This window comes from Macadamia integrifolia, chromosome 5, assembly GCF_013358625.1.
Source record: "Macadamia integrifolia cultivar HAES 741 chromosome 5, SCU_Mint_v3, whole genome shotgun sequence".
In the NCBI taxonomy this organism is placed as follows: domain Eukaryota; kingdom Viridiplantae; phylum Streptophyta; class Magnoliopsida; order Proteales; family Proteaceae; genus Macadamia; species Macadamia integrifolia.
Genome location: NC_056561.1, coordinates 36,284,860 through 36,299,161, shown reverse-complemented (window position 1 = coordinate 36,299,161; position 14,302 = coordinate 36,284,860). Strand labels below are relative to the sequence as shown.

The window sequence follows — 14,302 nt, the reverse complement described above, 5'->3', positions numbered from 1 at the left end:
CTGTTATTGCCATGTGGTTTGGTTATGAAACATTAAATTTCACTATACATATTGAAATGTTTTGTTTCTATTTTATGAAACTGTGATGCTCAGATGTTTAAAGTGAAATGAAATGGGCATTTTACCTGTCTGTTTGGCTGGCCATGTTAAGTTACCCAGAGAAAGAGGACATAGAGACAGGAAACTTGACAATGAGAGGTCATTTTGAAGTTTTGTTTCAGGGTGGGGTTGTGGCCTGGATGGTGGGCCCAGTTTCAACTGCAACCCTAAAATTCATGGTATGGGTTAATTAATCCAAAAAAAAAAAAAAGGGTGATGAGTGTGAGGCTAATACTTGTGGTTACTTCTCAAGTCTCAAGACTCTCAACTCTTAGTGGGCCCTATTGGACCACAAGGATCATGGACCATTTTTCTTATAAGTAAGTCCCGAGAAAGAGAGAAATGCATGAGTCATGATCTCTTCATTGTGAATCATTGATCCTTGACAACTGACCTAATCCTTTTACCAAAAAGACCATTGAGAGAGCACCTAAGTTCATTGATGAGTCTCTCTCTTCTATGTGAAAATTTGTACCTTTTAAAAAACTTAAATTTTTTATTTAAAAAAAATAATTTATGATCCACACATCATATATTAATATTAAATTAATAAGACATGAGTTGGTCCAACATATATAATTTATATATGTATATTCTCCATTTTCGCTTATTTAGCTTCTCTCCTAATGTTTGATCATATTTCTAATGTATTATTCGTATTTTGAATCATTCTAAACACTTTATATCAAATCAAGATTTTCTGTCGTTTTTCATTTTAACGTAACTACGGTCTTTACTCCCTACCTTACGTTGCTTTTTTCTTTTTCTTTTTTGGCCTTTCCTAACTAAAAATATACATAAAAAAAAAATTAAAAAAAAAAATTAAGACAGTTACATTGTCTATTACAAACCTTCTTAGGTGCATTTTCTCCAAACCATAAAGAAAAAGAATATCCTATTTCGTGTGAACATGGAACTATTCTATTATCCAAGTCCCATATTAGATTGTACGCTTAAAATCATTTTCTTGACTTGGAAAAAGGGAAGTGGAGTTTGAGTCCTTTGAGATTGGACTGATGAAGACAAAAGTGAAAATGGGCCCAAATGTACACATCATTGTTACTAGTGGCCTATTTATTCCTGCCAATAGTTCTTTGCTTGCATGAAGGTGCACGGCACGCCTACGTCTTGCAAGGCTAGCTATCGACATACGGTGCTTATCTTGTGAGGTTTGAAAAAAGTAATCGTCTCTTGAGGGAGAGTTTGAATTCTTTGTTCAATTGGGGGAGTTTTATTTAATCTGGTTCTCAGATCATGTTATCTTATCTTTAATCCATCGATCAAAGAATTTTTCTTCAAAAAAATTTAGTAGAAAATTTTCCTCCATAGTTGGTGAAGGAAAACCCACAATACGTCAATTATAAATACTCCCATTATAAGATGAAATTTTGAAATTAAATACCCTTACTCTCATTTTGATCCTCATTCTATTAATGTCCATGTAAAAGAGTACTTCATTAACCGTAGGTGAAGCAAAACGACCTCCATAAATTTAAGTTAAAACTTTCAGTCTAATAATCTATAGCACTTCAAAGCAATGTTAAAAAATCTAGTTTTTTTCACATGGGTCGAGTAAAAAAAGAAAAAAAAGTCACGAGTCATGAAAACTTGTCATATATAAAAATTGGGAGAGGGATAGGTATGCTAGCATAGTACCTGGGAATTAGGAATGCTAGTGGCATTTTGACCGTAGGATTTGATCAACATGAATTGAACTGTTGGATGAAGAGAAAATAAACAAAATTTCAATGCACTGTTGCAACACCTTTACTCTCTCTCTCTCTCCTCACCGGAAAAAATCATTCATTCACCGGATCCAGCCGGAGAAAGCAAAGTAGTTGGCACCGCCGCTGTTGTCGACGGTAGCGGTACTATCTGGTAACCGACAGCAACTGCGGCTGGGGCGAAAGCGACGACGGCAAGTCAGCTAAGCACAAGACGCTTTCTCACGATCATGTTCATCTTACCTGTAAGGATTTCGACAAGAAGGTCGATTCCGTGGCGGTCATCCATCCAGACTCGATGACTCGTCCCGACGGTGTCATTCATGGGATCGAACGGCTATTAATCCCCCGATCCATTCAAGACAATTTCAACCGTCAGAGAAATCTCCAACAGACTTCTGCGGTGAAGCCAGAAGGAGCACCGACTGTCGACCCCAGAACCCACCAGCTCAAGAAACCAGCACCATCGACGCCGACAGGTTCACAGCCTGTGCTGTCGATCTATGATGCAATGGCTCCAGGGCCATCACTAGCTCCGGCACCAGCACCAGTATTGGCTCCTAACGACGATACCATGGCGAAGCTGATGACGGACCAACTGAGCGAACCTGGTCCTCTCTCCGTCGTCGTCTCTCTCTCTCCTCGTCGTCGTCGGCTTGACATTTGAATTGATATTGGAAAAATGGAAAGACCAACGTCTGTCAATCCCCGTCATCGTCGTCGTCGTCTCGCTTTCTCTCTCTCTCTCGTCTCGCCTGGAGTTGTAGTCTTACCCCCTCTCTGCAAATCTTCAGTGAACTCTCAGGACTCTCTTTCGCGGTCCAATGTCCCTCTCTCCCTGCTCTCGGCTTCGATTTTGGTGGTTGGGCTTCTTCATTGTCGGAATCGATTTCAGAGATCGACGGCCTTGGCTAGATTGACGGCCTCATCGGGGCGTTCACCCAAGGACTGGAGCACCGATCAGGTCTGGGTGACGTCGGTGACCACCTTGGTCATGGCGGCTGGGAGATCTACGTCTGAAAGACGAGGCATCTGCTCCATCAACAGTGGCGGTGCCAACTATTTCTCTTTCTTCGGCTAGATCAGGTAAATAAATGATTTTTTTTGGCGAGGAGAGAGAGAGTAAAGGTGTTGCAACCGCGCATTGGAAATTTATCTATCTTCTCTCCATTCAATAGTTCAATTCATATTGATCAAATCCTACTGTCAAAATGCCGCTAGCATTCCTAATTCCTAAGTACTATGTAGCATACTTGTCCTTTTCCCATAAAAATTTGATGAGACTCAAACTAAGTCATACCAAGTCACCCAAGACTTTTTGAAATTTTGAAAATTTTCCTCAAATATTGATTTTCAGTATTGTTTGTTTGTTTTGGTTTTTTGTATTTTACAATGAATTAGTGAAAACAACTTGAATGATTACATCAATCGAGTATCAACTTGAATTGGCCACAGAATCAACGAGTACCCTAAAAAACCAGTAAGAATTAGACTCGGTCAATTCCAATCCAATTCGACCAGAGCTCTTTCATCAAACCATGGTTCATTAGGTTCAGAGGGAGTGGGGAGGAGAGAGAGAGAGATATAGAGACATGCTAAAGTAACCCATGCGTCAGGTCCAACATTCATTTGTACCTTTATGATTATTCCATACGGCAACCGTGTGGCAATAAATTGATGGGGAAAGCCAAATTTCTTGAATCTGAATTCTCTACCCACGTGGGATGCCTCCCCACTCCCCTGGGTATCCATATTTGGAAGCGTGTTCAACACTTTTTCAAAAAGTGTGATAGGTGTTAAATGCAAACTTACGAGGAGCGGATCCTATCTCTACCTACTATGCCTTCTTTATATATACCTCTTCGCCCTTTTCCTCGAGAACCCATTCATAATTCATAGCTGCTTCCTTTCTCCGCTTTTCTTTTCACATAAATGGCCAAGGCTATGAAGAAAATCCTTCCAAACCATAAAGAAGAAGAGAGAGAAGGAGATGAAGCACCACAACCAAAAGAAGAAAAAGAAGAAGCATCATCAGCTCAGACTCTCCATGGAGATGTGTTGGAGGCCATGATCCTCACTCGCCTCACGATGCTGGACCTGGTGGCGGCCTCTCGTGTCTCCAAAGCCTGGCGACACTCTGTCTCCACCTCCCTCCGCATCTCTCCTCGTCTCAAACCCTGGTTCTTAGTCTACGCCCTTCACTACCGCAACCATTCCTTAACTTCCGCCTTCGCATTCGACCCTTCCTCTCACGTTTGGCTTCGAATCCAAAACACCCACAACTTCCACTTCACCACCACCACCACCACCACCGGCGCACTCCGATCCTCCGGCTCCCAAAACCTACTCTACACAATCTCCACGACCGGATTTTCCTTCTCCTCCGACCCCTTCCACCTGACTTGGCACCATGTGAAGCCGCCACTTGTGTGGCGAGAAAACCCCATCGTCGCACGACTCGGCTCCGGCGTACTCGTCGTCGGTGGCACCTGCGACTTCGACGACGACCCACTCACCGTCGAGGTGTACGACATCGTCTCCGGGAGATGGGACAAGTGTCAGTCCATGCCTTTCTTGTTCCTGGACTCCGCCACCAGCAATTGGATCTCCACCGCCGTCACCGACAACAAACTCTACCTACTAGAGAAGCGCTCCCGTCTGTTCTGTTCCTTCGATTCGGAGACCAAGAAATGGGGAACCACCTTTCATCTGAAACTGATCTCCAACCCCAACTATATCAATCCACCTGTGGCTGTGTTTGAGTCCACTATCGGATTTGTCGACGGCCGGCTGATTCTGGTGGGGCTAATGGGGGAAACAGAGGACTTTCGCGGCCTAGGGCTTTGGGAAGTGGATCAAGACACCTGCGAGTGTAGACCGATCGGGGAGATGCCGCCGGAGATGGTGGAGAAGCTGAGGAACGCGAACTCCCCGCTCTCGACGACGCGTGTTTCGATAGAGGGTGGTTCCATCTACATCTACGATCCTCGGAATCCCGAGAAGATATTCTTCTGCGAATTGAACGAGGGGATCTGCAGATGGGGATACGCAGTGAATCCCATGGTGAACGATCGGAACTTCAGGATGCAGAGATTCGTCTTCACGAGTTGCAGAGTCGGGATGGGTGACCTTCACAAGGCTGTGGCGACCGAAAGCCGTACATTCACGGTGGTGGAATCCGACTGAGATGGCCTTTCGAGTTTCCAATGTTTTCACTGTCACCCGCCCACTTCTCTGTCTAGTTAATTAAACTGATCAGACTTAGAAAGAGAAATTATTTAACAGTGAAAATAATAATAATGTAAATGGAAAAGGGTTGAATAGTATAGTTCTCATCTGGTTTTTGAGGATGAGTTCCACATTTCCACCAAAGTCACTGTGGCCCTGTTTGTTTGTGGGAAAAATGGGGCGGATAGTGTACGGAGTGGGGCCATTGTAGGTGGGGTGGGGGACCCAAACAGAAAAGGAAAAGAAAATATGAAAAGAGAGAGACGGAAAGAAAAATTCCACAAAATAGGTGGAACTGGTTTTACGAGGTGGGGTGGGAGAATTGGCCTGCCAACTCACTTGACAAGAGTTATGATGTAACAATATTTGTTTTAGTTTTTCCATGTGAAATGCATTTGAATAAGGGCTTGTAGAAGACGTAGAAGATAATGAAAAAACAAAACAAATAATGCATAAAGATTTTACGAGGTTTGATAAGATTGTCTACGTTTTCGGTGAGATGAAATTTTGTTTCATTATCAATGGAGAATAGGGTTACAACGTTCGTCCTCACACCTCTCAGTATTGCTTGCATTATAGAGAAAGAAACCTTCGCTACAAATATATAGCGAAAAAACCCTAATCCAAAAAGTACACAATTGTCCTTAAATAAAAAATTTGAATGGGGCCTGAGTCCCCTACACCTCCTGTTATGCAGAGGGGCCTCCTGCCCCCTTGCAATCCCCACGGCCCGGTCAGGCCTCCTGCTTCTCTTGCAACCCCCACAGTCCGGTTAGGTGTCTAGCGGGATCACCATTTGGCCTGTCTAGGTGCTGCATCAATACTCCCTGGATTAAACTGCGATGGAATACAAGACATCGTACACCAACAGGACTATGGATCAGTTTCTCTTACGAGAATTATTCTCCATGGTATGATCCATAGAGATGGAATCTATCATAGCATTTTTTCTTGGGTGGATTCCATGATTTCCATCTATGAATCAATCTTGTACAAGGTATAAGGATCTGATCCACGCTCCCTACAAGTTGAGTTTTTGAGAATTTATGAAAAATAATCAAATTATCCCTCTTTTTTTGCCCTTTCCAATTTTTCTCGATCGATCAAACATCGCATAAGAGAGGATCTTGCTCATCTTATACGCATTGCAAGCCAAAATCTCTCCCCTTCTCACACGAAATCTTTGTAGGTCTCCTATACCTTTCTTTGCCAAACCTAGAATTTCCTATTCAGATTTTAGAAACATTTTTCTACTCAACATCCCGTCTCCAAGGAAAAAAAGGTCATTTTCACTCAACCTCATCTTTATTTCTTCTCTTTCATTTCAGAGAAACAAAGTGAAAGAGTGAACTAATAAGAAATGATTCTCATTCTCATGTGGAATGCTTGGTCCAGCGTGGCCGGATAGTACTCATTTAAGTGCTCAACTTCCACTTCACTCACGCCTTTCAATCATCAGCTCAGTCGGTTTCCCCTCTTTTGAAACCTTAGGGGAACATTAGCTTAGCTTAGTGGTGGTAGCTTCTAATGGAGGAAGTTGTGGGATCGAACCCTATCTTATGTTTGTATGAATAGATGAGTGGGTGTGTAGGAGTAGGTGGTCATTGACCCTACTAACGCCCAGTAGATTGGCCATCGACCACAGTGCCCAATAGGTTAGTACATTGAAAAAAATAAATCATACATGAAGCTTCTTGTTTTGCCATGAGCTTGCTCCATTTTCACATATACTCTGGGAGTCTGGGTTATATGGGGCTCAAATTGGCAGCAATAAGCGGTGAAGTGTAGTAAGCACCTGGCGGCTGAGAACATCCGGGCACACATCCCAACGGGCTTCCAACTATTTATTGCTCACTGCACCAGTGTAGTGGCTCTAGACGATTTTTACACTATAATCTATGAGTTGAGAGTGTGAGGCTAATACTTCAATCTTTACTCCTTAATCTTTATTCCTTAGTCCTGACTCCCTACGTTATCTCGCTTATTTTTCCCCTTCTAACTAGGAAATACATATTAAAAAACTTTGGTAGAGTTACATTGTCTATTACAAATTAACCTTCTTAGGTGCATTTTGTTGTAATCATAATAAGACTAATACCCTACCTTGTTTAAACATGAAGCTAATCCACTTGTATGATCTGCTTTCTATAAGGACAACCCCACCCCCAAACAAAAAAAAAAAGACTTTTATTTTTTTAAACTAATGAAGAATCAAAATATGATATTATTATATTGAAAAAAAAAATCCTAAACCAAACCTAGAAATAAGGCATCAAAATATGTTATTATTATTTTCGAATAAAAGTCCTAAACCATTAAATGTAATTGAAAGTTGTTCATATGATTGATCAAGCTAAAATTTGGCAACAAACCAATAAAAGGTGGCCCGTTACAATTTAATGGATCAAATTTGTGTAATTGTCATGTCTAGGAACTGCACTCTCCATTAATTTCACCTTACTTGCACGGTTCAATTTTGGATTAGAAAAAAGAGTACAGGAATGGGTGGATGCAGTCTGTTAATAACTTTTTCAATCATGCCGGAGGTTGGAGACCAAATTTCACAAGGGATAGACCAAAAAAATGGCGTTAATAGGGACAATGACCACCTATTTTTACATACATTTTTCCACACACACTTGCAGACGATATGATTTGATTCCATGACCTCCTAAAATAGCCTGTGTAGCATAAAAAAAAAAAAATAGGACCTAAAATTGGGCACTTCATCAATATGGGAAAAATTTGAGACTGGGTGGATCTTAAAACTTGGAATTGGATGGTTTGGATCCGCGATTCAAATAAAAAATGACTGAGTTTGATTCTGAATTCTATCGATTTTTTAATACCTAAATTTATAGGGTTAAAGTCGATTTTGGCCAAAATTAAAATCGAAATTAGCTAAGGCTGATCCCATTGCCGATTCAGTTTGCTTGAATTGGGACAAGTTGCCTCTTGCCTACTCGCTTCCTCCCTGCGAAATTGAAGAAAAAGGAGAAAAGGACAAGGGTTTCCCATTTATTTTGTTTTAAAGAGTCATCTAGGGTTAGCCCATCTCTTTCTGTCGGAGCAAAATTACAAAAAAGAAGAAGTGGTGGGTGGTTTGTCGGAGAAGAAAGAATGCTAGCCGTTAGCATTTATCTGTGTCAAGACTCAAGATGCAACGGGTGTGAAAAGATTATGCTGTTCACATTAAAGATTTTCGTTCACGTCTTCTCATTGGCCACGAGTATTGGTGTGTATGTACGTTATCGGGTAGTGTTCTCTCATCCTTGTTGTAAAATGAAGTCTTAAAATACTTTTAGGTCCATTCATTAAGCAGACCTTAGATGCACTATGGGGGGTATTTGGGAAGGTTCTAAAACTTTATATAGGTTTGTGAACCCTAGGATACTAAAAAAAAAAAAAAAAAAAAAAAAAACCTAGGATGAATAGTGAATCTCATCGTGCTGTGAAGGAAAACTTTTCCCAAAATATTTTGGGCTCTTTAACAACATAGAGGATGATTCTAAGTGTTCTAAACTCTTTCATTCTCATATACCATCTCATAAACCTCTGTTTTTGCCTCTAATTTACACAATTTTGAGAAGTATTGTTATACTCTTGTCTTGGTTGATACACAAGTCAAGCTGAATGTGTCATGGCATGGCCTAATAAGTGAATGCAATAACTACTGAAAGGGCTTCTCAGAACTCTTTCATCTTAGAGGTTGATTCGCACCATCCAATGACCAAGCAATGAGCCGCTAAAAGGGTAACCCCAAAGATGTTGAGCCTAATTCAAACACAACCGTGTAGTCATTGTGATTGGGGATGATAGGGAGCAATGAGCACCGCAGGAGCTTGTTATATTAACGAACGGTTCTCATTAAGTCCTTCCACTATTGCCAAACACTTGGATCCGTTGCATATCACATGTAAGTTCACTTGAACATACATGTGAGGATCCAATATATGTCCCATTTTATGTCATTACAAGGGTAGGTCATGGATTTAGGGTGTGATATTGGCAATGTCCATGCCAATTGATATCAATCCAAATCAGATTGGATCGGCAAGTATTAGGTACTAAATTGGTACAAGTACTTTTTTTTTTACCCCTAAAATGATATAGGAAATTGATATGGATCGATCAAGGATTGGTCTCAATTGATATCAATACGATCAATACAGCTGGTACAATACTGATACTTGAAACCATGATTTAGGTCGAATGTGAGCCCACTTCGTTTCTGTATTAAAGGAGCATATCTCTCCTGATTTCTCGACGAACACAAATCCACTAATGAAGAAAGGAGATGCATACAAGGAAAACAGATCAACGGCTCATACAAGTCAACATTCAATACATGTCCTTTTTGTTATCAAATGTACCCCTTTTTATCCTTATAATGGCAGAAGGTGATCCTATGAGCAGCTAATTCTATCTCAAAATTATGAATTTAAAATGTTAAACCCCAAGAACCCTAAGATCTCATAAACGAAACATCCTCATCGATACGCAAATTTGAGCATGGGTATATCGTTGCTCATTTTAAAAATCTAGCGTAAATGAATTAGGATGTGAAGAATCACGGGATTCGTGGTCCACGCTCGTGAGACACAGGTGTTGAATAGTCATATGTACAAATGCCTAAGACAGACAGGGAACAGTGAAAGAGTGGGATCTGGAAAGGCCATCTCCATCGGATTCCACCGTGAAAGTACGGTTTCCAGTCGACAGAGCGTTGCGAAGGTCGCCCATCCTTACTCTGGAACTCGTGAACACAAATCTCTCCATTGATTTCCGATCTTTCACCATTGGATTCACAGAGTAACCCCATTCGCAGATCCCCTCGTTCAATTCGCACAAGAATATCTTCTCTGGATTCCGAGGATCGTAGATGTAAATGGAACCACCCTCCATGGATGTACTCATGGTCGACAGCGGCGAGTTCGCGTTCCTGAGCCTCTTCACCATCTCCGACGGCATCTCCCCGATGGGCCTACACTCATAGGTGTTTTGATCGATTTCCCAGAGCCCCAGGCCGTGCAAGTCCTCGGTTTCCCCCATTAGACCCACCAGTACTAGCCGGTTGTCGATGAAGCCGATGGTGGAGTGAAACACAGACACAGGTGGATTAATATTGTTGGGGTTCGAGATCAGGTTCAGATTAAAGGTGGGTCCCCATGTCTTGGTCTCCGCATCGAAGGAGCAGATCAGACGGGAGCGCTTCTCTAGCAGGTAGACCTTGTTGTCGGCGGCGGCGGTGGAGATCCAAGTGCTGGTGGCGGAGTCCTTGAGTAAGAACGGCATGGGCTGACAGGTGTCCCATTTCCCGGAGGCGATGTCGTACATCTCGACGGCGAGTGGGTCATCGACAAAGTCGCAGGTGCCACCGGCGACGAGCAGACGGGAGCCGAGGCGTGCCACAATTGGGTTCTCGCGCCAGACAAGTGGCGGTTTCACATGGTGCCAAGTCAGGTGGAAGGGGTCGGAGGAGAAGGAGAATCCGGTGGTGGAGAGTGTGTAGAGTAGGTTTTGGGAGTCGGAGTATCGGAGTGCGCCGGTGGTGGTGGTAGTGAAGTGGAAGTTGTGGGTGTTTTGGATGCGAAGCCAAACGTGAGAGGAAGGATCGAATGCGAAGGCGGAAGTGAGGGAATGGTTGCGGTGGTGAAGGGCGTAGACTATGAACCAGGGCCTGACACGAGGTGAGATGCGGAGGGAGGTAGAGACGGAGCATTGCCACGCCTTGGAGACGAGAGACGCTGCCACCAAGTCCAGCAGCGTCAGGCGGGTGAGGATCATCGCCTCCAACACATCTCCATGGATCGGAGCTTCTTCTTCTTTTGCTTGTGCTGCTTCATCTCCCACTTTTGGAAGGATTCTCTTCATAGCCTTGGCCATTACTTTCCAAACCTCCTTGTGTGCCAACCAAAGAAAGAAAGAAGCAGATATAACCTCCTTGTGTGCCAACCAAAGAAAGAAAGAAGCAGATATAACCTCCTTGTGTGCCAACATTGGAGGAGACGCATAGGGAGAAATTTATATTATGGCGAAGGGTTTTCTTAATAACTTCATTTATTAGCAACTCCCTCATTGTAATTTCTCTAACGACCATTATCTACTGTGGTCTATGGCCCTCACAATTAATTTTATAAAAAGCTAAATGTTCCTAAGAAAAAAAAAAAGAAGAAGAAGATAGCTGGTCGTGTTTTCTGCACCTGCCAATGGGGGAGGGTACATGAGCATCCACTATAGAGCACACGGTTGAGAATCATGCTTGGTTGCACCTTACATGGGGCCATTTAGAGTGTGTGCCCAAGTATCCAACAGGGGTTAGGGTGATCATTTTATCCTCATGTGTTTGGAGTTGCAAGAGAGTGGTAAAGATGGGAGATAATGTTAATGTTAGGGTTGACGGAGATTCTTTATCATGAATCCCTCCATATTGATCTTATCTATAATTACTTCACGGTTGAAGGGAAAGAAACGAAGAGAAAAAGGAGAGGAAAGGAGAGGGGATTGGTGCATCAGCCGTGACGAATGGGTGATATAACGACAAAGGAAGAAATGGTTGAGATACCACACGTTTCATTCGGTCAATAAAATGCTAGCATGCAAGTTACTAGAGTTTAAATCTTTTTATTTATTTCCATTTAATCATACCCACATATATTATACATAGTGCATGGCAATGCAGCATTGCAACCTTTTCACTAGATTCTGATCCAATCGTGGCAAATCATATTTTTCATAAATAATTTTGAACACTTAGCTAATTTTCTCATTCGCGTCGGATAATATTTGAGGTTTTTTTTTATCCAATTAATTTTGAACTCCACTAATGCAAAAATAAAAAAAAAAAAATGTAATAAAGTAATAAAGAAAATAAAAGGTTGTTTTAATGTATATCAAGAGAATTTAATAACATTAATATATAATTTTTTTTTTTGTGTGGTTGATGTGGACGTGTTAAACCAATAAAAAAAAATTGTGTGGTCAACTCAAGCTCGGAGGTCACCATCTGAAAGTCAAAAAATTTCAAATAATTCACAAATCCCCAATTCTCATTCCTTATTCATCATTATCATTAAAAAAAAAAATTGATTATCTATTAAGTGTTAATAATTTAAATTAATTTAAATATTTTAACTGTAATATGTTATATAGGTGATATATGGGGGTTAGCTAGAAGGAATTATTATCATTTGGTTTGATGGAGTTATAAATACTGAGTGAGAGTGAAGGAAAGTTTGCAATGATTTTTTTTGTTATAAATAGTAAGGGAAGTAAATAACAATCAAGTAGGCTTAAACTTGAGACCTCCCGGTGAGTATGAGCTTTTGACACATCTGCCCAGTTCATCCACTGCACTAGGCAGTTATTGTTAGTAATGAACATACTTAGTTTGATGGAGTTGTAAATAGAGTGAAATTTAAGTAAAGTTTTCGTTAATGATTGTGAAACGTGCCATGTGATTGACAAGAAAGAAGTTATAGGAGACATTAGTAAAGAGTCGTGGATTATTATAACCACATTAATGGATGACAAAAAGAAGGAAATGGCATGGGATTATTGATTATGTTTGATCCCAAAACAAACTTTTAAAATTCTCAAGCAACCAATATCTCTATTTTACAGCTTTTCTTCTCTATCCTATTCTCTCTCCTTTTAATCTTCCCTTCTCTTCTCTTCTTTTCTTACAGCATACGTATGAATAGGTAGTCTAGGATGATAGAAAGGATAAAAAAAATTGAAAATCATTTTGAGTTTTTCACATTGGGCAACAGTAAATCTGGGAGAAACTTACCAAAATCATGGGAAAGCATATATTGAGTTGTTCGATGCTATTGTTCCATTCATAGCGTCCAGCTTAGAGAAAATTTCCTTTTTTTTTTTCTTTTCCCTTGGTAAAAAAAAATTCCTATCTAAGTTTGAGAGAAAGAGGTATCAACAATCAAGAATCAGAGACGAATTAATTGAATCATACCATCATATATGGTTCTAAGTATTGGTATATGATCGGACATATTGGCCATATCATATAGTCCATATTGATACCTAATTGATCTAGATCGGGTATCAATATTGAAATAGTGGTAAAATTGTAAAAAAGGGAAGTCTATCTTATGTGAAAAGTAAGGGAAAAATTGACCGATTTGGTTCAGTATCATGTATGTATGACAATACTGATAACTAAATCCTTGCATATATACCATTATTATTATTATTATTATTATTTTATTTTTTAAGTTCAAGGATCTATTGACCAATTACATATTAGACCCTCATAAGGGCCAATCAAAGACTTACAAAAGGAAGAATTAACATGCACTTGAGAGGAATTGATCAAGTGACCAGTCCTTGGGCAAGTACTCCACTGAGCATCAAAATCTTCCACAGTGAGATGCAATAAGCATCCAATGACAGATGCATAACCTAGCCTTTTCAACCATTGGATGCTCATTATACCTCACCTCGCTACATACAATTTGAACTCATTGAACACTACAAACCGCCGGACCAAAGCCTAAGCCTATGTGTGGCTGAGGTAATTGGTGTTTCCTACTCCCACCACCAACCTAAATTTCTCCTGCTACTCTTATCAGCTATCATGTCTGAGGTTTCCTCCAAGGTCGGCTCCTCAATCCACATTACCCAGAGAATCCCTTGCCCTTTTCCCCTTTAAATATGGATCCAAATAAAACAATTCATAAACAATTGTTTTTACTCAAATGCCATTTAGAATTCAAATTTAAATTTACATATCAATAGAGATGTACCATGTGTAGAGCCATTTGGACCATAAATCTTTCTGATCATCATTAAGAGAGGCCATCCAACCAATGGATATATCTTTACATTAACGGAACATTTTCAATCAACTAAAAAAAGAAAAAAAAAGATAACAAAAATTTTTGGTTAAAACTAAGTTTTCCTTAAGCCACGGTGAAAGAGAACATTCTATTGATGGTGACCTCCAACAAACGAGAGGTAATTATAATAGTAGATTCATGGATGAACCCTTTAATGCCGGTGAAAGAAGACTTTCTCAAACAGACTCACCATTATTGCATAAAGGGTCGGTGTCCATGGTCCCCACTCTTCCTAATCCAATGTCTTAGGAAAAAAAAGTCCAAAAAAAGAACTGGTGAGAGGTTGAACCACAATTGAGCTTCCCATTAAATTGAGTCTCCACTTCCTAGTCTGATGTAAAGTTTTTTGATGACTTGAACTGATGGGTCTTACCCCACCTTCACACCACCCCC

The 14,302-nt window shown here is 40.6% G+C and overlaps 2 protein-coding genes across 2 annotated transcripts; one reads left to right on the top strand and one right to left on the bottom strand.

The window, feature by feature from the left end:
- The first annotated feature begins 3,890 nt into the window (after positions 1–3,890).
- On the top strand, positions 3,891–5,009 carry LOC122078050 (F-box/kelch-repeat protein At1g23390-like). The gene has a single exon (XM_042643924.1). It carries the CDS (start codon positions 3,891–3,893, stop codon positions 5,007–5,009), a length of 1,119 nt encoding a protein of 372 aa, XP_042499858.1.
- A 4,306-nt stretch (positions 5,010–9,315) lies between these two features.
- Positions 9,316–11,194, bottom strand: LOC122080029 (F-box/kelch-repeat protein At1g23390-like). Its single transcript, XM_042646886.1, has 2 exons — positions 11,051–11,194; positions 9,316–10,990 (listed from the first exon to the last, which is right to left on the bottom strand). Exon 2 carries the CDS (start codon positions 10,935–10,937, stop codon positions 9,684–9,686), a length of 1,254 nt encoding a protein of 417 aa, XP_042502820.1. The 5' UTR covers positions 10,938–10,990; positions 11,051–11,194; the 3' UTR covers positions 9,316–9,683.
- Positions 11,195–14,302: the final 3,108 nt, after the last annotated feature.

Coding starts and splice junctions, on each gene's coding strand:
- LOC122078050 (XM_042643924.1), top strand. CDS start 3,891: ATGATCCTCACTCGCCTCACGATGCTGGACCTGGTGGCGGCCTCTCGT.
- LOC122080029 (XM_042646886.1), bottom strand. CDS start 10,937: ATGGCCAAGGCTATGAAGAGAATCCTTCCAAAAGTGGGAGATGAAGCA.